We start from the raw sequence: 24,671 nt of genomic DNA on the forward strand, positions 1-24,671 counted from the left end.
TATATCGCACAAGCAGACTTTTTTTTTTTTTTTTGGAAGCTGTGAGAAACTAATGCTGGATTCAAATTATACATGATGAAAAGAAAAATAAACCAGGAAAAAAAAAAAAGCGTGTAAATATGCTTACAGTGTAACTTACTCTAATATCCACAATAAGGAACTTTTTTTTTTTTTTTTAACATTTAGGGGGAATGAGGATTGGGGGAATCCTTGGGGCCACAAAAAAAGGAAGCAAAGGAAGATGAACAGCAGTGACTTTTCCTCGGGCACGAGGAAGTGGCACCTGTCAAGCAGACCCTACAGTTCAAACTCCAGCTTTTAAGGTAGCTATGGAAGGCTGAGGAGGAGAATGAATGTTACAGCCTGCCTTTCTAAACTCATACGTAAGACACAAAAGCTGGGTCTTATAAGAAGGCAGGAGAAGGTCTTTCTCTTCCTTCTTGAAACATTTGGCCCCTTCCCCTAAGGTGCATTTTCTCTCAAGTTTTCAGTATTGCTTTATTTGCAGTGATTAAAAGAGATAAGACACTTTGCAGACAGACAACATAAGCAACACATAAACATGAAATGCTCTCGACAAAGATGAGTATAAATCTGGCCTAATAACCATTTTTCCATGTAACAGTGATTTTGTGTTTTGACGACTCAAATAATAGCTATATTAATAGCCACTAATTCTCTTACCCTTTAAAAGATTGTTATGTAGCTCTAACCATATGCAGCCTTTCTAAAAGTAATCCTATTCTCTGCCTGTATTTGATATGGAAAAAGTATGAATCACTTTGGTCAGGGATAGGTATGTTAGGCAGTTCCTGGGCAGGATGGCTTTTACAGAATGGGCAGTTAATGCCTTGGAACCCTCTACTTGAGTATAGATGACTGTACTCTACTAGAGTACAGTCATCTATACTCAAGTATGCAATGGAGTGTTGAGAAGGGGACAGAAAATGGTTTCTACCCTCTGCAGGAGGAATAGGAAAAGATTCTGGATCCTCTGCTACCTTGAATGGGCCTAGGAGGGTGAACAAGTCATATGACACTCAGCTTCTTAAGCCATTATTTGAAGGTTTTCTTGTGTCTTAGACTGAATTCTGGGTATCTCATGTTTTACAGGGTAATGGAGAGTGACAGTTTACCATCAATAAAGGTTAATTTAAAAGCAGCCACAAATGTGCGCAAGAAGACAGTTTCTTAAATAACTATCCTGAAAAGGATATGAACTTTTCATATACTTGAAAATACTGCTCAGCCACAAAAGTTTCCTAAGCTGGTAAGCCAGGTGTTCATGATCAATAACTTAGAAAAGTAAGAAGCTGAGCTTACACAATTATTTCCTTGGCACGTTTAAAGCTTTTTTGAAAACAAAACCAACAGAGTAGATCATTGGCTCAGACCACTTGGTTCAGTGCCAAGTTTCTGGAGCCAGAGTGAAGAATATTGAAAGGGGAAAAGCTCAGCTGAGCATGGAGGTGAGCGCCTCAGGTCTTCACTATGGCTTTGGTGAGGAGGTCACAGATTGATTTCTTTTGTCAGGCTATGGAAACCTGTCTGCCACTGTAGGCAGATGATTTTGGCACAGTGGAAAGGGTATGGGAAAGGGAATGGCTCTCACACGCCCAGTTCCACTGCTGAACCCCTCTAAAACCTGGAGCCTCAGAGGTGACAGCACACGGCCCTAGTGTCTCTTCCTTATGCCTTATTTTGTTTTGTTTTTAGACCAGTGCCTACTAAGAGTAATAGACAAGACCCTCCTGGTTCACCTACATAACAACCTACATATCTTAGATAATAACTTGTGTGCTTTGTGTTGCATAGCTAACCACAGACTGTGTTTATGTACATTTTAATAGGTACTCTTTGGAATCCCCTTAGTTCCATTTGAAAACCTGAAGAACATTTTTACCTGTCAATAAACATCTCTATAGTAACACTGTCTGCATTATAACCACAGAACTTTTTAAAAAAGAAAGACAGTTAAAATATATAGTGGCACAGTCCAGACAATAAAACTTGGTATTGGGGGAATCTGATCTTTAAGGAAGAAGTAGAGGCTGCAGCTATGTTTCAGGTTCTGTATATTCATATTTTAAGTTTCCATCTTGGCTTGCCACAGGCTGTCTCCACAATGGTAACATTTACTTGGTCGTTTTTTTTTTTTTTTTAAACTAAGTTGAGGTAGGCTGCCCGCTACCTCTCTGGTGCCATCACTGAACTGTGTCTTCTGAGATACATCCTGAATGTTGGAAATGAACTTGCTTTCTGGTTTTAGTTAAATTTCTAGCATATGTTTTACTACCTTCAGTGTGCCAAAAGGTTCCCTTAGGCTTAGCTTGTTAATTTTGACTTGCCTTCTCCTGCTATAGAAATAGTTTTTAGGACTTGACCATTCTGATGTTGAGGGAGTATTTGCTTCTGCTGGGATGGCAGGTCATGTTGCAGCCAAGAGCATAGTTGGGGCTCAGCTCCGCAAGAATAGAGTGGGAGTTGTAGGAAAGAGCTGTCATCTCCATGGACAATGAGTCTTCTAGGGACAGTAAGACCAAACAATCTTCCATAAGCTGATTATGAGTAAATGGTGATCACTTCACTGCCACCACCCCGGACGAGGAGGACTCGCTCTAGTCCCTCCGTGAGTACTTCTAGGAATTCCATGTCTTCAGAGGTTGTCAAGGAAACAGGCACTTTATAACCTGATCATAGAACTGCAAACTCAGCATGCTCCTCTTAATAATTATATACTCCGAATAGGAAAAGCCTGAACTTTGCATTCAACATCCATCTATATATCCACCCATCCATTTATTCAGCAGTGCTATGCATTAAATCTAGGACCTTATGCTTGCTAGGCAAACACCCAACTGTTTCACCTGCTCTGATTTTAACTTAAAATTCTGAGACAGGGTCTTGCTAAATTGCCCACCTGATCTTGACTCACTATGGCACCGACATACTTTTGTAATTTTCCTCACCTTCCTAAGTAGCTGAGATTACAGGCTTGCATCACCAAGCCTGGAATTGGCTTTTTTAAAATTAATTAATTTTTTTGTTTTGTTTCTCTGTATAGCCTTGGCTATCCTGGACTTGCTTTGTAGATCAGGCTGGGCCTCAAACTCACAGAAATCTGCCTGCCTCTGCCTCCCCGAGTGCTGGGATTACAGGCGTGCGCCACAATCTCCCTGGACTCAGTTTTAAGTTTATGCAATAATCTTGGGATCTAGACCCTCTGCAAGACATTCTCATTTATTTCCTCCTTCCCTCTCTCCCTTCTTTCCTTCCTCTCTCTCTTCCTCCAGGTATTAAGAACTGAACTGAGAATCTCGTACATGTTGGGCAACTTGTACAAACTTTGTACAAGTCTAGCAACCTGAGTCCAATTCCCTGGAATAAGCAGGCAGGAACACACAAATACAAACATATACTTTTGAGACAGACTTTTCACTATTTAACATTAGCTGGCCTAAAAATATGTATACTAAACTGGGGCCTTGAAGTCAGTAATCTGCCTGCCTCTGCCTCCTGAATGGTGGAATTGAGGGTGTGAATCATCATGCCTGGCATAAATAAAAAGTTTCAAATAGCTGGAGAAATGTCTGAGTAGTTAAGAGTACTTGATGATCTTGCAGTGGACCCCAGTATGAGTTTCCCAGCATGCATATGGTGGCCCATGACCTTCTGTAACTCAGTTTCTAGAAATCCAAGAACCTTTTCAGACCTCCAGGCACCAGGCAACACACATGAAAAATAAGGGGGGGGGGGAGGGTAGCTGGGTAGATAAAAGACACTTGCTGTTCAAGCCTGATAACCCAAGTTTGACACAAAGGTTGCCCTCTGACCTCCATATAAATGTAATGTGCACTCATATGCCTGTGTACATGTGTATTCACACACAATTTAAAAAAATGAAAGATGAGCTGGTGGTAGTGGTCTCTCACACCTTAATCCCAGCACTCAGGAGGCAGAGGCAGGCAGCTGAGTTCAAGGCCAGCCTAGTCTACAAAGTGAGTTCCAGGACAGCTAAGGCTACACAGAGAGAAAACCTGTCTTGGGGTGTATTGCGGGGGAGAATTCACAAGTAATATTATCCTTTTGACAAAAATGCCAAAAAATAAGAAAAGGACTAAAAAATACCAGCTCAAAATATCTCTAGAGAGAACCCACATAATTTCTAAGTGAGGCTACGTGAGTCAGATTTTCATACCACTTTCTTCATTAATTAAACAAATCACCCCTCTTTTCCTCAATAGTGTTGCTAAGATGGACAGTCTGTGTCATTGCAGGGCTGGAGGTTCCCATAAAAATAAGGGTTGAAGAGCCTCTTGTCTTTTAAGAAGTCTCAAGTGCTTCTCCCCTAACTCCATCCAAAAGAAAGAAGCTTTGCAGAGTGAGGATCCTGAAAAGGAGAATGGATGTGGGTATTCTGTCTCTGGGTTTATCACTGAAAAATAGAAGTCACGTTGCAAATTTACCACCTTGGTATAACTGGGATTCAGAGACTATATAATAACCCTCTTGCCAGCTTCCTGAGAGGAAACCAATTAATCTCACAGCCTTGGAAGCATTCCTACCTCTGTTCCTCTGAGGAGGAACCTGGAGAATAGACTGACTTTAACTATTACCTATTTGTCTTGAGAAGAATTTTTTCCTATTGGTAGCTTCCCTCTTGGAAAGGATACAATTTTCATCACCTTCAGGGTTTCGGGGTGGTCCTGGCATATTCAACAAAACCAGCTTTGCTTCATGGGACTTGTTAACTATAACTTCATTGAGCTTCACTGCTGTATGCATCCTTCTCACATTGGACTGGTCCCTGAGCGGGCAAGAAATCAGATAGTTAAGGCAACAAACAAACAAACAAACATACAACAAAAAGTTATAAGTACTCTTTATTTTGATGGCCCAAACTTTTTCATTTATCTATGGATAACATGATAATTGCTGTATTAACATCTCTAGTTTTCTTATTCTTTGTGTGGGTGGTGGTGGTTTACTTGTGCGTGTGTGGGGCAGCTTTTTGGGGAGTCCTGGTGATCAAATTCAGGTACTAAAGCTTGACCTAGCACTTTGACCAAGCACCTTTACCTAACAAGCTATTAGCTCACTGGCCTGGTTTTCTCATTCTGTTTGCTTATTTTGTTAGAATAGACAAATAATATAGAAATGAGCTATGTGGTGGAGAAAAGGATGGCTAGCTTGTTTCCAGTGTTTAATTGGGAAATAATTTTCATAGGCAAACAATAAATAGCAGATCTAGGCAAGATAAAGACACCTCATCCTATGCGACTGTGTTCAGATAAAATCACGTATGTACCACTGTCTAGGATAATGTATTATAGGATAAGCTTGTGAGTGGAAACACTTACGGACGCATATTAAGTAGGTCCTGGAATCCTTCTATTGACTTGACCTTTTGCCCCCGGGATGCCATGTATTTATCCTTGGTCCAAGTCATGTGCACCTTTTCCTGGTATGTTTCTGTTTCTTCATCCTCATCAGAGCCAATGCTAGTTAAGCGTAGCATTGAGTTTCGATCTTTCACCAGTTGTGCCTGGGGAAGATCACAGTTATTCTCCCTCCTATTCTTTTCCTCATTCCTTAACTGACTGTAGGTTATACTGGAATAACTGACAAAATGAAAAGAAAATATTTGTCTCTATCAATGACAAGCTTCAGAACAGATCAGTTAATTCAGAAAGGTCTCACCTCTCTGTCTCGTTCTGTTTTGGATAGCCGCATGTGCCGGAGCATCTGGGATCTCTGCTCCATCATCAGGGTGCGCTCATATGTATAGGCAGATATGTCACTGTCATGCTGCCAGGTAGCATACAAAGTAGGGCACAAAGAAGGTTAACCAAACATATTTATTGTTTTAAATTGATTTTTATTATATTGCACTGGTGTTTTGCCTGTATGTATGTCTGTGTGAGGGTGTCAGATCCCCTCAAAATGCAGTTATAGATAGTTGTGAGCTGTCATGTAGGTGCTGGGAAATGAACCCAGAACCTCAGGAAGAGCAGCCAATGCTCTTAATGGCTGAGCCATCAATCCAGCCTCCAACATCTTTATTTTTACAGAACTGACCTAATTCAGACAAACTGTCACCACAGCAACCTTTCACTCCTATTTTGATCTGTCTTGGACACATGATTTGGGGAGTGCAGATTAAATATAGAGGCTTTGAGTTTTTGCTAGGATCTAATCATTATTTGTTTCCTTGAAACAAAACATATTGTAATTTTTATTTTGCACACAAAAGTATGTTTATTTTAATTAATTAATTATACAGTATTCTGCCCGCATGTGAGCCAGCAGGCCAGAAGAGGGCACCAGATCTCATTATAGATGGTTATGAGACACTATGTGGTTGCTGGGAATTGAACTCAGGACCTTTGGAAGAACAGCCAGTGCTCTTAACCTCTGAGCCATCTCTCTAGCCCCCAGGGTGTATGATTTTTTAACATGAACTAAACATCAATAAATATAATAAGCAGCTAAGAATTTGGTACATATTTAAGAGCTGTGCAGTAAACAAATAACAAAGCAAACAAAAAGAGGCAGGAAGATGACCCAGTGGGTAAAGGTACTTGCTTCCATGTCTGATGTCCTGAATGTGAAAGCAATCACATGATAGAAGGAACAACTGACTCCTGTAAGTTTTCCTCCGATCCATACACATACATACACACACACACACACACACACACACACACACTGTAATAAAAATGTTAAGTGTTTAAATAAATAAATAAAATCAATTGTAAACACTTAACACATTCTACTTACTTAGGTCAATAAGTTAGGGGTTTGTTAGGCCTAGGGAATTGAACTACATATTTATAGCTAAGTAATATCCCAAACTAGACTCTAGGAAGAGAGCTGGGGTTGAGGGAGAGGTGGTCTTTACTATGTCAGACTACTTCCTCACCATCTCTACCACTTCCACTTCTGCCTCAATGCGCAGATGGTACAGGAAGGTGGCCAGGTCCTTCTTCATCTGGATACTGTTGTCTTCTAGTTGGGCTACTGTGAAGATCCGTATGCTGCATTTTCGCCATACCTGACATGATGCCATGTATACATGGAAAATTAGATGCAAGAAGGGAAAAAGTGATTTCCTAAAATGAGACATTTGTGTCTCGAACAGCCTGGCTGTAGTATCAAGTATCTATTCCTTGCTTTCTGTTTGATACATTTTTGTATGAGTGTAAAAGATTGACTAATCAACACATTAAAAACATTCTACATTAATGCTATAGTTGAAGCTGGCCTTGAACTTTGATCCTCTGACCTAGGCTTCCTGAGTGGTGAGATTACAGGCATGTTTCACCATTCCTGGCTTTACATACTTAATTTCATTGTAAGAAAAGACGTGCTCATGTAGTATTGTGAAATTGTCCTTGACTCATGGTGCATAACTTTCAAAATCCTTGGAAGGACAGAGGGGCTGAGAGTGCAGTTCATCACCAACAGTGGATGATTTCGTCAGGTCTGTGTATGAAAGCTTCCATAAAATCCTACTAGAGTGAACTTTGGGAGCTTCTGTAACTGAAAATGAGATAGATCCTGGAGAACAGTGCATGCCAGCAAGGATACAGAAACTCCATGCCTCTTCCCAGATGCCATGTCCTCTACATCTCCATATCTGTATCCTTTGCAATGTTCTAAAATCATAAAGAAGTAAACGTAACAAAATGTTTTCTTTGAATTTAGTAACCCTGTCTAGTTCATTAACTGAATCTAGGAAGAGAGGCATGTAAACTCCAAAGTCAGAAGTATGAGTAGAACAATCAGGGCTTGCAATCAGCATCCTCAGGATGCAGGAAAACACTGTGTAGACTAATCATCAACCTGTGGGATGGATAGAATGCTATCTCCAGATAATTATGTCAGGATTGATTCAGAGGACACCAAGCTGCTGCCCTCTGCAGAACAGCTTCTGGCTTCATATGGGAAGGGAAAAACGCATCTACATATTCTCTCTCAGAATACACTGAGAGTGCTATAATTAGACAACATAGCAATGATACCATACAAACTTGCAGTTAATGAGCATACATGGATATGACACGCACAACACACATACACTTAGCCCTGAAACTGATACATTCCTGTCTTTTGTTTTTTCTACTTATATGGAACTTTCCTAAGCTGATAGTATTTCACTTAAGGTGGACTGATATAAAATACAACAGCATAATTAAAAAAAAATACACACTCTACTTCTTTTAAGGCTGAAGCTGGGATTATGGGAGAGCCAAGAATAAGCCCTGCTTCTTCAGATTTTAAATTCATTACACAACAACAATTGAGCCAGCACAGCATGAGGAAATGCTTTAAGGAGTGGTCCAGAATACCTTGTGCTGTTTCAGTAGAAATGGTAATAGCATGAGCATGCCCCCATCATGCACAATCCACCACACATCAATGTTGCCCTCAGAAAATTGTTCCACGTTGCTGGGAAAGAAGGAGACATTTTTAGCCACCAGCAGGGCTAGATGGGCAGCAGTTGTCACTCGAACTGTGCCTATGGAGAGAAGATAGGATTAAAATACGCAAACAAGAATCATTGGGCTTGCTTGCTTCCCACCATCCCAGGAAAGGAAGGCAGTGCTCACTGACATTTCTTTGAATAAAGTGTCCTACTTTATAAAGCATTATACTTTACTAAGAAACAGAGGTCACTGAGTGAAGTCTGGGGAACTAGGAACCAAATGGGGAACCATGGTTTAGGTAACTAGGGCTACTCTGTACTGCATATTTAAAGTATGAATTTAGAACAAGTTTGATGAAAGACAATCTTTCTAGATCCTGTGAGGACATCACAATGAAAAATGACAACTGAAAATGATAATTTGTGAACATAAATGTAAAGATGGAGAGGGCAGGTAACATCAGGTTGCTAGTTTTTAGGTGGCCTTCTGGCAGCATGCTTCATGGCATGGCCTCAACTGCGGGAGGCAGGTTAGGGTGACAGATAACCCCCTCTGGGCCCTCAGGTTAAATTCTGTACCAATGAAGGTCTTCCAGGCACGAGAGTCTTCACTCTGGCGCCAGCCACTGGGCCAGCCCATCGCCACTGTGTTGTGCTTCATGCCCCCAAGGCCACAGGACTGGATGAGGTGTGACATGCCCTCCTTCAGCTTGGCAGCCACCACCAGCTGGCAGAATCCTTTCACCTTTTCTGCCTCCATTAGGTGCTTAATGGTCTGAAAAAGATGCAAAACTTCAACTGCTTTAACTGCTTTCATAAACGTTTTAACTCATCATTCCATCTCGCTACTCTAGTGCCATCTCTCTCCAAACTCTACGTAAGACTCATCTACACAGAAAAGTCCCTCAAGTGAAGTGTGCTTCAGTGAAGTGTCATCTTTGTTTTGTCTTTACTTTGTAAGTGCTTTTCACCTATATTATTATCTATAGCTGATTGTCTATGTGGCTTCTTTCCTCTTCCCTCTAGTCTGATTGCTTCCTTTTCAGGTGAAGCACTGAGCACAGGGATGTCCAAAAAGTGAATACTAGACATAGTTTGACTGACAGTGTAAGTTCATTACTGTAAACATTATATTGCCAGCCCCAACCATGCCCTGATTTATTTCTCAAGAAACCTAATCTGATGATCCTGGAAGTTTCTCTTCAGAATATTCTCAGGTAAGGTTTCTTTTTTTCCCTCTTCCCTCTTCTAATATTTATTGTGACATCTGAATGGCAAGGATACCTGCATTTAATTTAGTGCTGCATTTAATCAAGCTAACTTAGAGATGGTACCATACACCTATTTATTCTTACCCTACTCCGTTTGTTGGAAAGGGAATGGGAATAATGATATATAAAATGGGTATGATTTCCCCAAAGACACAAATTAAGCTAGTGGTTATTTGGAGTAAGGATCTTAATTTGAGAACATATGCTTTTTAAAAAATAAATATTTGTCATTTGGATTAATATTTGAGATTTCTAGGTTTTTTAAAAGATTTAATTTTAAAAATTAATTGTGTATGTGGTAGTGCACGCCTGTACTCCCAGCACTCTGGGAGGCAGAGGCAGGAGGATCTCTCAGAGTTTGAAACCAGCCTGGTCTACAAAGTGAGTCCAGGACAGCCAAGGCTACACAGCGAAACCCTGTCTCTGGAAAAAAAATTGTGTGTGTGCACACAGGAATGCAGGTACTAGTGGACACCAGAAGAGGGAGTTAGATTCCCTGGAGGTACAGTTATAGGTGAGCTGCTCAGCATGGGTGCTGGAAACCAAACTCAGGTTCTCTATAAAAAGCAGCATGTACTCTGAACTATGTTTTCTACTCTTTAAGAGTTTCAACATATTCCAAATGAAATCCAGTATTTTGAAATACAGCTGACAGTTTCTCTAAACAACAAGATCAATTCCATCACTGACAGTATTAGAACAAACACTTCTTTCTTTATGAGAAGAACCTGCTCTGCACAGCTAATCAGAAATAGTGCACTATAAGTTTTCTTGATTCCATACAAAAGGTAGTAAAAAGAAAAGTCAACTTTGCCACTGCTGTTATAAGATTTAGGGATTTTTCTCCACAGTTGAATATAAACATCCACATGATTTCTCTTACTTTCAGATCAACATTTGGAGTCTCACTGAAAATTATGTTTATTGATAATCTCACAGGTAATGCTTTAAATGGGAAGAATAGATATCTATTCTAGCTCCTTCGGTTTGGTGGAATATGACTGTTCAAAAGTCAGCACTGAGTTAGGGGCCTAGGTCACACAGGAAAGGTGTAACTTAGAAGTCTAAGGTCTTCCTGTTTATTTGAACTTAGCTTACAGCTTTGTGATTAAGTTTATAAATCTTTAAAAAGTATTATTGAACCTTATGTTCAAAGTCAGTCAGCAAACTCTTATGTAAATACATTCTTTTAAACTGATTTTTTCTTTTATATCTGTTATACCATTCAAATGCTCTACTGTTTTCAATGATTTCCTCAGATATCTGTTATCAAGGTACATACAGAAAAGTTTTTTTTTTTTTTTTTTTTTGTTTTTTTTTTTTGAGTCAGGGTCTCTCTATGTGATTTTGGTACTCACTGCAAAGACCAGGTTGGTCTTAATCTCACAGAGGTCTGCCCGCCTCCTAAGTGCTGGGATTAAAGGTGTGTGCCACCAGGCCAGCCTCAGAAAAGGATTTTTTTAAATAAATAGGAATAAAAGGAATTTCCTGCTTTTATTACCTGATAACAATAGGTTTCTATTTGGGGAGAGAAGCACCACCCTTCTTCTGACTGCACTGTGGCCTTTTAAAAAGCTGAGGGAACACAAACATTTGAGAAGTGGAGACAAGAGGCTGTGCTCCTTACCTGCTCCGCGGCTAGAGCTTCACCGTAGTTCTCCAGGAAGTTCCCCACAATGACAGAGCCCACAATAGTGAGTCCCTTTCCTGCCTTGAGCTGTGAGGCAAAGGTGAGGAGGCGGGGGTGCTTGACGTGTAAGTCTTCATCCAGCTTCAGCAGTACAAGCAACTGAGGCCTGTGAAGAGGCGAGGGAGAAGACACCTGGGTGTGGGAAACAGGTGACAACTTCATCCTTTACTTCAGGAGGTCTCTATAAAACATTTAACTTGACAGAAGGATGGAATCAGAAGAATGCTCAGATGAGGGTTCTGAGTCATTTCAAACAGTCTCAGTATTATCTGAAATTGACCAGTCTTCACAGAATAACAATAATAAACAATAAATACACAATAAGTAAGGCAGCAACCTTGAGGATAGCTGAGAACTTGACAGCAGTTCCTCAAACCAAATAACTCCTTTATCTGGTGATCGAGAGAGCACAGCTGTGTGTGTTAGCTACATGCAAACAGCACTAGGCTTTGTTTAGCAACTGCTTTACCTCCAGTTCTTAGTGTGAGGAGGTCCTTCCTCTAGGCGGAGCAAAGCAAAGCGAGCTGCACTGAGCGACAGCCCGCGGATACCATCACCCCATTCTTTCTCAGCCCTAGGAGAAAAAGGAGAAAAGAGGAGTAATGGAGTAGTAAGTTTACATACACACTGAATAGAAGTTCAAAACACACACCAGGATGTTCTGCATCTAACAGTAAGGTATGTACAAAGTAGAAGATTGAAACTTGTGGCCGTGCTTACCTGCTGTTCCTCATGAGCATGAGGAACCCACTGTGAGGTTGACCACCCTACAGATGTCCACAACACAGGGTTACTCACTTAGTCCCCTGTGTATATATTCAAAAGCAACTGTGTGGAATAGCAATTCAGATTAGGAAATTACTTGTAATTGTGATCTTGAAAGTAATAGAAAGTAAAGTCCAAAGTAATCTTCTGAATCAGAATATAACTTACTCCCATTTTTAGAGGTTGTTGGAGGTTTTGGTTATTTTGACATTATTTGGGATTAATTTCATTTTAGAGTATCTCTCGCTTGAAAAGATTAGAGAAGATATTTACATTTTAGTTATACCTTTAAAAAGTCAGGAATGTGTGTGCATCTTTGTGTTCAAGTGTCTCTAGAGGTCAAACGGGGATCCATGTGGTTCTGAGCTGCCTGATGGGTTCTGGGGACTAAACTACAGTTCTGTGGAAGAGCAGTTAGTGCTCTTAACCACCAAGCCATCATCTCTCCAGCCCTGCATCTTATCTTATCCCTCCCTCCCTCCCTCCCTTCCTCCCTCCCTCCCTCCCTTCTTCCTTCCTTCTTTTCTTTTTGTTGATATATAGGCTAGATTGCTTTGTATTTGCAATCTTCCTGTCTCAGCCTCCTGAGTACTATGACTCCAGGTGTGTGTTCCGTGCATGGCCAAACCAGCCATTCTTGACTGACTCTTTCAGCAGTGATCAAGGTAAAAGTCATACTCACCCCTGGTACTCAATGTACTTGTAGATCATGCCAGCTATCACCATAGCTACAATAGCGTAATACCAGGAAGAAATGAACATCAGAGCTAGACAGATACTCATTCCCATGAAAGAGAGGGCCCTGGAAAATAAAAAACAAAAATATAAACCAAGAATTATGCTTCTAAACAGCAAGAAAGACACCAACCAGTTCTGGGGTGCTCCTGGACTATGGTGGGGATTGTTCTAATTTCTAGTCAATTACAGACAGGACTATGTTAAATACAATGAAAACAATTATTAGAAAAAAATCATTGTGTGCCTTGAAAGCTGTGGCAATGACTATTTTCTTCCTCTGGTGCTGTGGCTCAAACCCAATGCCTTGCACATGTGGGCAGGTCATCTACCACTGAGCCTTCCCAGCAGCCCAGATGGGATGAGCCCTGTGCCTGCTTGCTTCTGGACAATCATAAATGTATACAGGATGTCACAGCGCTATCTGCCACAAGGACAATTATTACTAATCTGGAAAAGCAGGGAGTGAACACAGTCAGAATTTAAAATGTGATGTTACATTTTTCTTTTGTAAGTATTCCTAACATTTTATGGGCATTTAATTCCACATAACTGTAGAATCCACTGATAAAAAGCTGCCACTAGCTTTTTATAGCATTTAATGAGGAACTTGGTAGACAGCAACTTTCTTGAGAAAATAGATTATGTAGATAATGTATTATTATGTAATTATAATTTTAATTATAAATTATGTATAAGTCCTTTTGTGGTCAGAATCACCTTTCTAGCCCTGTGATGAATATTCAAGCATAGACAAAAGAACTGTTACTTTGGAGATTAAGATATAACACAAAAAACATTCACCACAAACTTTTAACTAGTGTGAAAGCTAGGGGAAAGATGGAAAGTATTAAAAGCAGTTGAAGGTACACATTTTAACCACATAAATGTCACATCACTGGCCGTTACTGGTGAGAGAAGCCAGAGGAGGAATAAGGAAAGTTAGAAAACAAGACCACAGCAACAGGCACATACATGAGTAGAAAAACCCACTATCATTGGAACACAGAAAAGAGATGGGGCAGTGGCCAAAACACCTGGATAGCAGCTGGGTGGGTGGCACACACCTTTAATCCCAGCACTTGGGAGGCACAGGCAGGTGGATCTCTTAAATTTGAGGCCAGCTTGGTCTACAGAGTGAGTTCCAGGACAGCCAGAGTTAGATAGAAAACTCTATTTCCAAAAACTAAACCAAACCAATCAATCAAACAAAAAAACCCTACCAAAACCCAACCAACCAAAACCCAAAGCAACCCTCCAAAACAAACAAACAAACAAACAAACAAACAAACAAACAAACAATGTGGATGGCCCTTTCAGGACTGACAAGACTATGCCACAGCACCACATCTTTTCACTGAGAGCTGTACTGTATACCAGCACTGAATTAATGTGCACCTTAGATGTATTACTCTGTTATGAATTAGTAAACTGAGATTTCATGACGCTATATGCGTTCAGGCAGGTTACAGGGCTAGGAAGTAGTGAAGCTAAACTAAGGACTAACCAGCTTAACAGTTCACAGTCTGAATTACTAAATGTGAGAATGAAAAACTGATGAGAATATAAATGTAATGACAAGGCAGCATGAAATCCAGTGCTCAGCTAAGGGAGAATAGAAAGGTAGATATTTAAAGAGACGGTCTGAGCTGTAAGACTGAAGCAGCCTGTAAATAAGCACTTTGTGTATATTTGTCTTTGTGTATATTAAAAGTAATACATATAGCTATGAAAGAATAGGGAAGAAGGAATTCAAGTGGCAACTGAACATCAAAATATCTATAGAATGACTGGCAAATAAAAATGTACTGAAAACCTAGAATATTCTAGATTTATAGAAAGATAAGGAAGATGAAGACTTACCAGTGGTAGTAACGGAATCGGGGCCTCCAGTTAGGGGTTCGGAGTAATGTTTGCAAGGCACATGCCAAGTTCACAAAGAGGTAACACATGAGAAAAAACCTGGAGGAATACAAGCAGTAAGAGGAATTATTATAAAATGATTCTGTGAGGGCTATTTTAAATAACTGGAGGCCTCTGCACTACTAAACTCTGGACCAACCATTTATCAAGCAGGAAGTAAAGAAAACTAAAAACCTAAAAGCCATGTGGGTGCTGGAAATTGAACTCAGGGACTTCTGGAAGGGCAGTCAGTGCTCTTAACCACTGAGCCATCTCTTGGAGCCCAGTACAACCAACCAACCAACCTTCCTTCCTTCCTTCCTTCCTTCCTTCCTTCCTTCCTTCCTTCCTTCCTTCCTTCCTTCCTTCCTTCCTTCCCTCCCTCCCTTTCTTTCTTCCTCTCTCTCTTTCTATCTTTCTATTTATTTATTACAATTTATTTACTTTGTATCCCCGCTATAGTCCCATCCACCTTCCCTCTTCTCCCCCTATGCCCTTTCCCAAGTCCACTGATAGGGGAGGACCTCCTCCCCTTTTATCTGACCCTAGCCTATCAGGTCTCATCAAGGCTGGCTGAACTGTCCTCCTCTGTGGCCTCGCAAGGCTGCTCCCTCCAGGGGAAGGTGATCAAAGCACAACTATTCTTTACCCAGATATTCAGTAACTAATCCACACTTCTGCTTCCTTAGTAATTCTCCTCCTAAATTTACCTATCAAGTACTATGATTCTACTTACTTTAAACTTCCCAAACTTCTTTATTTTCATTTTTTAGGATTTTCACCTTAGTTCAGGCTTTCACTTCTCCCTCCCCTCCCCAACGTCTAGTTTAATATCCTCTTCTAGTCCCCACCCACAACACACACTTCATTTTTTTTTTCTTTTTTTGAGACAGTCTCATTTAGTCAACTTTGATTGTCCTGGAACTCTCTGTCTAGATATATAGACCAGGTTGGCCTCAAACTCAAAAATATCTGTCTCCCTCTGCTTCCTGAACTGGAATTAGAAGGTGTGTACCACCATACTGAGTAAAGACTTATTTGCTTTTATGTGTATGATGTTTTCCCTGAAGGTATTTATGTGCAGCATACTGTGTGCTTAGTGATGGCAGAGGCCAGAAGAGGACACTAAATCCGCTGGAGCTGCAGACTAAGACATGTTGTCCTTTTCTGCTTAGCAAATAACTAGGTATCCTTCAAGATGCATGCCATGTCCTACAGAAAACCCTACTCTGTCCAGGTGCCGTGCTTTCATAGCACCACCATCCTTCATTCACTGCACTACATGGGGGATTCTTGGTTTTCTTATCTATCATCAGTTCTTTGAGACCATGAGCCTTATATTCTAGTGTCAGAGAGACAGTAAGTCATCAGTGAGTCACAAGTAAATTAATAGAAGCTAATAGTGAAATCAACTGTTAATGACTCATAAAAGAAATCAGGGGCTGGAGGTATTCAGTGGTAGAGAGCATGCCTAATGCATACAATGCTCTGGGTTCAAAGCCAGCATTTTTTTTTTTTTAAAGAAGAAGAAACAGGAGGAAGAGGTAGTAGTCTTATAGGTAGGATCCTTCCCGCTACAAAATCATAGTCATTTATAAAAGTTAGCCTTACATAAAAGTTTTCAGGAATAGTCTCTTAAAAATTTATTTTAATTCTGTGTGTGTGTGTGTGTCTGTGTGTGTCTGTGTTCACATGAGTGCTCACAGGTGTTATGTGAGGTGTTAGGTCAGGTGTTATGTCCCCTGGAACTGGACATATAGGTAATTGTGAGGCATCTGATATGGGTGCTGGGAATTGAACTTAGGTCCTCTGGAAGATCCAATATATGCTGTTAACCACTGAGCCATTATCTTTCCAGCCCCATCTCAGGAGTATTTTTTTTTTTAAGTGAAGTCTATATTTGGTCAAATCTGTCATAATCATTACTTTTAGACGACTGACAGAAACCATGTTATATATCATTAAGCAACCATAGTTGAAGAGAGTAAGTAGCTCTTACATGGAAAGAATTGGGGCCACGAGATCCAGGGAAGCGATGAGAATTCCCAGCTCTGCTATGGCAGCAGTTAGAAGTAAGGCCCAGGTAGGTTCTCCATTGGCTTTGCTGTGACCAAAAACCTGCACACACAAGGGAAAACATCCGGCACGGGGGCACTGACAAAAATGTGCCCCTTTCAAACGTCCAAAAAATAAGAGCAACTTCACAGCAATCATATAAAACACACACAAAGGACTTTGAGAGCCTTGTACTAAAACTACATGTCTCTACATTTAGGATCGCCCGATTCTTAAGCTGGAAAAGGTTAACATTTTACAGTAAACCTGGGCAGAGAAGAGGGCACAACCAAGCATCACTCACCCTAAGGAAAGGTATGATATTATCCTTGGCAATAGCCTGTAGCAGCCTCGGTGCACCTGTGAGGCTCTGAAGTCCAGCCCCACATGTTGAAAAGAACGAGCCAATAACAATCACCCACGGGGATGGCCAGGATAAGGTGCCTACAACCAAATTACCTTTCACAGCATCCCCAAATCTAGGAAAGACATAAACAGTGGAGAAATTTAACTTGAAAACAACTTTAGATTAAAAAATTAGGAAGACATTCACCCAATGAATTTTTTCTTGTTTATAACTTTTACAGACTCAAACTCAGGTAAACAGGAATACTAAAAAAATGTAAAGCTACAGAGTTTTCATCAAAAAAGCACTAATAGCAGGCATGATGGCACATACCTGTCACCTTAGCTCTCAGGAGGCTGGTGCAGGAGGATTATGAGTTTGGGGCCAGAGAAGTCTACATTTTGAGTTCAAGGCCAGCTCAGGATGCACAGCAAGACCCTGTCTCAAAAATGAGTTACTGGGCTTGGGATATAGCTGTTACATCATTTACTTAGCATATCTCTAAGGCCCTGGGTTCAATAACAAGCACCACTGAGGAGGAGAAAATTAATAATATATATTAAATCAAAACAGTACAGTTAGAAAACAAGCCAAGCTTTACTTACGGATTTCTCTGTAATAGCAATGAATCTGCTTTGGAGTGGAAATTGGAAAAGTGTGGAAAAACATATGTTGGAGGTTTGTCTGATGTGTGTTACTGGCCTTCAAGATCTGGTTACACCTATCCTTTTGTAAACCTGCCTAAGACATAATTGATAGGCTGATTAAATAGCCTATACCTGGGCAGAGCAGAATGGGGTAGGTGTGGCTAAGGTTCCTGGGCTTTGGACAGGGAGAATCATAGGAGACAGATGGACAGGAAAAGAGAAAAGAGGAGGACACCACGACGGGTTAGTGTGGAGAAGAAACCACATGGGCTGGGAGAAAGGATTCCCAATAATGGCGTGAAAAGGCCCAGATGAAGAATACAAGCAAGTACCATGAGATTATGGATGAAAGGTAGTCCAGATAGAAAGGATTAAGGTAGATGGCACTGGATGGGGCTAGGAGATGGATGGTGAGGTTATAGAGACAGTGTAAGTGAAATATATGCCCGGCCCAAGGTAAATAAGGCAATAAAAAAAAATCTATTAGGTGTCTCTGTCTTATTATTTGTGACAGCGGTTAGCTAATACCACTGTGATAATCTTAGGGCTCATAATAAATAATATATAACCCAACACTCATTTTCTGTTAATTTACAACAATAAACATAGAAAGCAGGAGGTCCATAATTGTTTTTATTTTGTGTGCATGCATGTTGTTGTATGTGCTATACAAGCTCTTTGATTATGTATGTGTGTATACATATATATATTCATTATAGATGGTTGTAAGCCACTGTGTGGTTGCTGGGAATTGAACTCAGGACCTTTGGAAAGGTAAGCAGTGCTCTTAACTTCTGAGCCATCTCTCTGCCCCCACCCTTTTTAAAAAATATATTTTATTTATTTATTATGTATACAATGTTCTATCTGCATATACACCTGCATGTCAGAAGAAGACACCACATCTTATTGTAGATGGTTGTGAGCCACCATGTGATTGCTGGGAATTGAACTCAGGACCTCTGGAAGAGAAGCCAGTGCTCTTAACCTCTGAGCCATCTCTCTAACCCCACATGTATACATTCATATTCTGTCTGTCTGTGTGCTGTCTGCTATCTCTCTATATATGTATCTGTAGATAGGTAGATAGATAGATAGATAGATATACATACATTTTAGCTCAATATATACATTTCCTATTTTATTAGTTATAACTGACACTTTGGCCTAGTTTCTAGATATTATATCTGTTTTTAGTGATGAGCTGCCATGGGAGACAGACATATAGTTGTTATACTTACTTGTCTCTGAGAACAACTCCTTCAATACATGCACCGAAAAGGACAACATTGCTTAAATCTGTTATGCTGAGAGTCAAGAAAATTGTTGTCCTTTACCTTTTTATAGTAACTACACTCAGGATGATTCATTATCAATAAATGGGTTGTTAAATTCTCTACTTCTGTAAAATACTTTTTTTTAATGATGGTTATGAAACAGGTCAACTATCTGGCAAGTAAGGCGATGGTAAGAGAAGGCATTATTATTAGATAAAAATACTGATCATCTTGGTTCTACTGTATGATCCCATCACCATGACTCAAACCAGATTAACAAGAAGGATACACACGAAGGATGTGGTCAGGATGGCAAGGACGGTTCCAATGGGAATGGACTTCTGAGCATCTTTCAGATCTCCGGATCTGTTTGACCCAGCCATGATACCTAGTAAAGTCAAACACCAAGTTCACTTCTTGGCTTTCTGGGCACCCTGATGTTCATACTGATACTGAAGACTAGGGGCAATCTAAGAACACCGAGAACATAATTCTGTCTCCTGAGAAAACCCACTCACTGTGGCTGATGGCTCTCTAAAACAGGTCACAGCCCCACCCCCTTACCTGTGACAGAAGGAAAGAAGATCCCCACCAGGAGAGTGAAGGAGGTGGTGATGTCAACGAGGACATACTCATGGTTTAAGTTGCCCACGACATCAGATGACTTGGCTGATGGCTTTTCAATAATCTCACCCTTTGGTAAATAATTACTCCAAAGGTTTTCTGCAAAGGGTTGAGGGATGGGGTTGGTAGAAAGAGAATGTAAGGATATATGCAAGGTAAAAACAATGTAAGTACATGATTTCTTGCCCAAACAACATTCAACCAGAGACACCTATCTCTATTTGTACTGGAGACTGACCCTAGAGCCTTTTACTTGCTACCTCTCCCTCAGCCGCTTATGGTGGTAGTTTTTAAAGAGCCATTGTTTCTTTAACATGAACACATGTACACATGTAAATATCACAGAATACAACACAATTCTATTTCTCATTTGTTCTAATACAATTTTACAAAATGCTTTGTTATAATAAATGCAGTTAACATTTTTTAAAACACAAATTAGTATAAGTTAAGCAGACTAAAATAAAATGCCCTATAAAGCCTATTTTTAAATTAGTTATCAAATATAAAGCCAATTAAAAAATTAGTATCAAAGCAGTTTTTAGTGTGAACTTGCTTTATGGGCAAAGAAATGTGTAGATAAAACATTTAAGGTGGCCATCACTTAAGGAAAGAATTTCAGAAATTTAGCTGAGCTAGGAAAACAAATGTGTGTATGTGTGTGTGTGGTGACATTAAAAGTTCTATTTCAGCTATGCCTTCAGGAAGATAATTGGCAATTTCTCAAGAATACATTAAGTCAGACATAAAGAAAGGCAAATATCTGCAGTCCCAGCTTGTCAGAAGCATGAGGCAGAAGGACTGCTTATGTCCAAGAGTTTAAGTTAGCTTGAGGAAAGTGGCAAATAAAAACATTCACAAAATATTTTATCTTACCCTAGGCTAAAAAGCCATTTGTCAGCCTCTGTTTTCAAAAGGCAAATTTTGACAGCGTCACTCCACAAGAGAGCTCTAAATATAGATAATTTCACTAAGAGAAGAATACAAATATGCTGGGCACAGTGCTGCATGCCTATAGTCTTCCCAGCACTCAGGAGGCGGAGGCACAGAGAGTATGAGTTTAAAGCCATCCACGAATACACAGGGATCCATGCTATGTTCAACAGACACAGAAATAGACAGCAGGCTGGGGTGTAGCTCAGGGATAGAGCACGTTAAACTGCCAGACACATTCCTTGGATTCAATCCTTGCCACTGCAATCATAACAATCACCCTCATGGGGAAGTTACTAACTAAATTTGCTAAATAGACATGTTGTGCCTATCAAATTGCCTTCTAACAACTATGCTTATACTTATATATTAGTGCTGCTATCAGCTATTGTCAGAGAAGTTTCCTTTTACAGTGGGCAGTGGTAACTGTCGAGATTCATTAACAACTGGTCACAGTTATCACCCCCTTCAAGGCTCAGTGAACATTGAACGTGGCTGGAAGAATGGAAAATGCAGAGGGAAAGGGAATCATGTAGAATGCTGAATTCCAGTTGTGGCCTTTGCATGCGGGTTCTGACTACCTATACACAATCTTTACAAGACCAATTCTATTAAGATGTCACATGAGCTGGGTGGTGTACACCTGTAATTCCAGCACTCTGGAAGGCAGAGGTAGGCAGGTCACTGAGTTTGAGGCTAGCCTGGTCTACAAAGTAAGTTTAGGACAGTCAAGGCTACACAGAGAAACCCTATCTCTTAAAAACAAAACAAAAAACCTAACCAACCAATAACCAAAACCCAAACAAACAAAACAAACAACAAACAAAAAAACCTTAATATGTAGTATGACCCCACCCATCCCTGAAACTTTAAATATACCCAAGTAATGTGAGAGGGAGAGACATTTTCTTCAGTCCTGTAGCCACTGTTAGGTGCCTGTGCTGCTATGCACACATCATTCATGAACACATAAACAAGTCTAATGAAATTTACTGTATATGCAAACAAATGAGGGAATAAGGGGTATGTGTCAATATGATCAAAATATAAAAAATACATGTATAAAATGTGGTAAGAAACTCATTGTTATGCATAATTAATATATTATAATAAGAAGCAAAAATAAGGGGAAAAAAGAATCTATGATGGGAAAGCCTATTTCCCCCTACTGTACTTAAAGAAAAAACAACACAAACCAAACCAGGTCTAACTGAACTCTCTAACTTACCAGTAATGATGCCACTAGCCAGCCCAGGAATGCCTTGGATTGAGGTGACATTATTGTGAACAAAGTACTCATCACAGGTGGCATTAAAAAACTGGCTTGAGTTACAGAAGAATCCCCATAACTTTGATGGCACTGTCATGTTGTTAACTTCCTTGGTTTTAGAGCAAACATCAATGTGTCTTGATGACAGGGTGCGGTTGCCCAGCATACAGACCCTAAATCAAAGCAAACAGGGAAGAAGAGAAAGATTAGAAGGGAGAAAAAAAGAAAAGAAAACTAAGTTTTAAAGAGGAAACGGTAGCACTCAGGAAAGCAAAGGCAGTTGGATCTCCATGAGTTCAAAGCCAGCCTGGTCTACAGAGAGAGTTTCAGGTCAGCCAAGGCTACACAGGAAACCCTGTCTCAAAAAACCAACCAAAGAGGGACTGCCTCTGACATAATCTGATTGGCCTGCTCGTTGATCACTTCCCCCTGAGGGGGGAGCAGCCTTACCAGGCCACAGTAGAGGACAATGCAGCCACTTTTGATGAGAACTGAGACTAAGATCAGAAAGAAGAGGAGAACCTCCCCTATCAGTGGACTTGGGGAGTGGCATGCATGCAGAAAGGGGAGGGAGGGTGGGATCGGCAGGGGAGGAGGGAGGGGCTTATGGGGGGATACAAAATGAATAAAGTGTAATTCATAATAATAATAAAAAAAAAAACAAAAAAACCCCAATCAAACCAACAACCAAACAAAAAAAAGAGAGGAAAAGCCACTTAGTAAAGGATAAAAATGTCTTTTCTCAGAGATTTTACTAGAAAAGATGAGCATTACTGGCTAGCACTGTGAATCACAGAGACTTACATTTTCTGCCAGATCTCACAATGTTTTAATGTTTATCTTATGAGGATAGAGGCTCTGAGAGTTACAGAGATTCAATATTCTGCCCAAGATCAAGGTCATACAAATGACAGATGATTCAAACATAAGAACTGTACAAAGAAACTATGCTCAGTTATCTTCCAAAAGTGTTTAACTATTCATCCATTTTCAGGCAAGAAAGAATCCTGGAGGGGCTAAGGAGATGGCTCAGTGGGGTTCAAGTGCTTGCTATAAAAGCATGAGTTCCTGAGTTCAGATCTCTAGCACACAGGTAAAAGCCTGGTGTGGTCATACATGCCTGTAATCTCAGCACTGGGGATTGGGTTTGGGGAGGAGAGAGAGACAGCCTGGGGTTTGCTGGCCAGCCAGTCTATCTCAACAATGCAAACAATGGTAAGTTTCAGGTTTAGTTAAAGACTCACAAGAGAGTAAGACAGAAACAGATAGGGGGCACCTGAAACTTTCTGGTTTCTACATAGGCATACATGTGAACACCCCGCAGCCCCCAACACACCATTACCACAGCAATAATAAAATCCCAGACTACTTCTGCTATTATTTTTAAAAATATGTCCCAATGCCCATATTTTTGTCTGTTTGTTTTCTTCCTAGGCAGAGGAAGGGAGGAAAGGAAATAAGGTAGGAGATGAAATGAGAAGGGGCTTTATTTGTAATCTCTTGGAACTGCCAGTTCTGCTGAGGCTTTTGGCTACTGCTGCAGGATAGCTTGACTAGATTTACAAACACATCCCTCTATGGCCCACGAGAAAATGTGTTTGTGACCTTAAACTTAGACCCAGTGGTACAGAGGAAATTTAAGGAAAATGCAAATATTAACTGCAGATTTATTTTTATTTCTGTCCAGAAACATAAAAAAGAATGGAGTAATAGACCCAAGTAAAATACTTCTGAGCTAGAACAAAACACAGTTTGGAATCTGCAGAGTGATTTCATACATACACAATGAGCCACATATCTATTACTTTACTTCAACAACACTTAACAATTCCTATTCTGTTTCATGGTTTCTCTAAGTTTGTTTTTTTTTTTTTTTTAATGTGTTATGCTGGAATTTTTAAAAACAAAATAACTTGCACTGTGATTTTTTTTCTCCCCAACCAAACAGAAGTGGAGAAGCCCCAAAGGGGAACCTGAAGCAAAATGGAATTTTCCAAGTTGAGATACAGCTAAAATATTGCATTGAAAACTTCTATAACTATGAAGATGATCTTTAATTATTTTATGGCCCCCAAGTAAACAAAATGAAAATTTATGGTGGAACCTATAACTGACATCACATAGAAGAAATACCAAATGGCCAGCAAATCACAAAGTCCATGTTCTTGCCCCATCATTAGTTGGCTTTGGGGAAAGTCATTCACCTTCACTGGATCTGAGTTTGTTTTTTTTTTTTTTTTTAATTTGTTCTAACCTGTTTAAATCAACATAATATCAATAAATATGATCCCCAGCTGATCCATATGAATTCAAAGGCAATCTTGTTACTTCTGTAACAAGATTACAAATGACCAGTGCCAAGCAGGCTCTGTGTCACAACTCAAAGGGAGAATAGGTGAGTCTGTGAGTGACGGCCACCATTTCACCACTGCACCATTTATGGCATACAATGCCAGGGACACACACGTGATGGGACATTCACTTCCCTTTCTTTATACCTAAGAATTCAGAATTACGGTATTAACTATAAACAAAATAAATGATTTAGGTAATTATTTTTAAGAGATTTATTTATTTTATGTGTATGGGTGTTTTTGTCTACATGTATGTGACAGTTGTGTGACTGAAGCCTGTAGAGGCCTGGAACTGGAGTTACAGACAGTTGTGAGCCATCAAGTGGGTGTTAGGAATTGAACCCAGGTCCTCTAGTAGATCAGCCACTGCTCTT

At 40.1% G+C, this 24,671-nt stretch overlaps 1 protein-coding gene across 4 annotated transcripts in view; it reads right to left on the bottom strand.

Moving 5' to 3' along the window:
* Positions 1-28: 28 nt before the first annotated feature.
* The window catches only part of Slc12a6 (solute carrier family 12 member 6), a 91,309-nt gene continuing 66,666 nt past the window's right edge, over positions 29-24,671 (bottom strand). For all 4 annotated transcript variants that reach the window (XM_055599130.1, XM_055599122.1, XM_055599139.1 and 1 more), the window contains 17 exons: positions 21,902-22,116; positions 19,681-19,839; positions 19,406-19,504; positions 19,081-19,138; positions 17,151-17,325; positions 16,791-16,909; positions 14,753-14,851; positions 12,837-12,956; positions 11,859-11,963; positions 11,327-11,495; positions 9,008-9,203; positions 8,352-8,521; positions 6,923-7,054; positions 5,701-5,808; positions 5,361-5,545; positions 4,674-4,807; positions 29-2,654 (listed from right to left, as the gene is read on the bottom strand). In XM_055599130.1, coding sequence (XP_055455105.1) covers positions 2,563-2,654; positions 4,674-4,807; positions 5,361-5,545; positions 5,701-5,808; positions 6,923-7,054; positions 8,352-8,521; positions 9,008-9,203; positions 11,327-11,495; positions 11,859-11,963; positions 12,837-12,956; positions 14,753-14,851; positions 16,791-16,909; positions 17,151-17,325; positions 19,081-19,138; positions 19,406-19,504; positions 19,681-19,839; positions 21,902-22,116 — 2,335 coding nt within the window. In that variant the 3' untranslated portion in view covers positions 29-2,562. The remainder of the gene's footprint in view (positions 2,655-4,673; positions 4,808-5,360; positions 5,546-5,700; positions 5,809-6,922; positions 7,055-8,351; positions 8,522-9,007; positions 9,204-11,326; positions 11,496-11,858; positions 11,964-12,836; positions 12,957-14,752; positions 14,852-16,790; positions 16,910-17,150; positions 17,326-19,080; positions 19,139-19,405; positions 19,505-19,680; positions 19,840-21,901; positions 22,117-24,671) is intronic.

Source organism: Psammomys obesus, unplaced genomic scaffold (assembly GCF_907164565.1).
Source record: "Psammomys obesus unplaced genomic scaffold, mPsaObe1.curated_primary_1811, whole genome shotgun sequence".
In the NCBI taxonomy this organism is placed as follows: domain Eukaryota; kingdom Metazoa; phylum Chordata; class Mammalia; order Rodentia; family Muridae; genus Psammomys; species Psammomys obesus.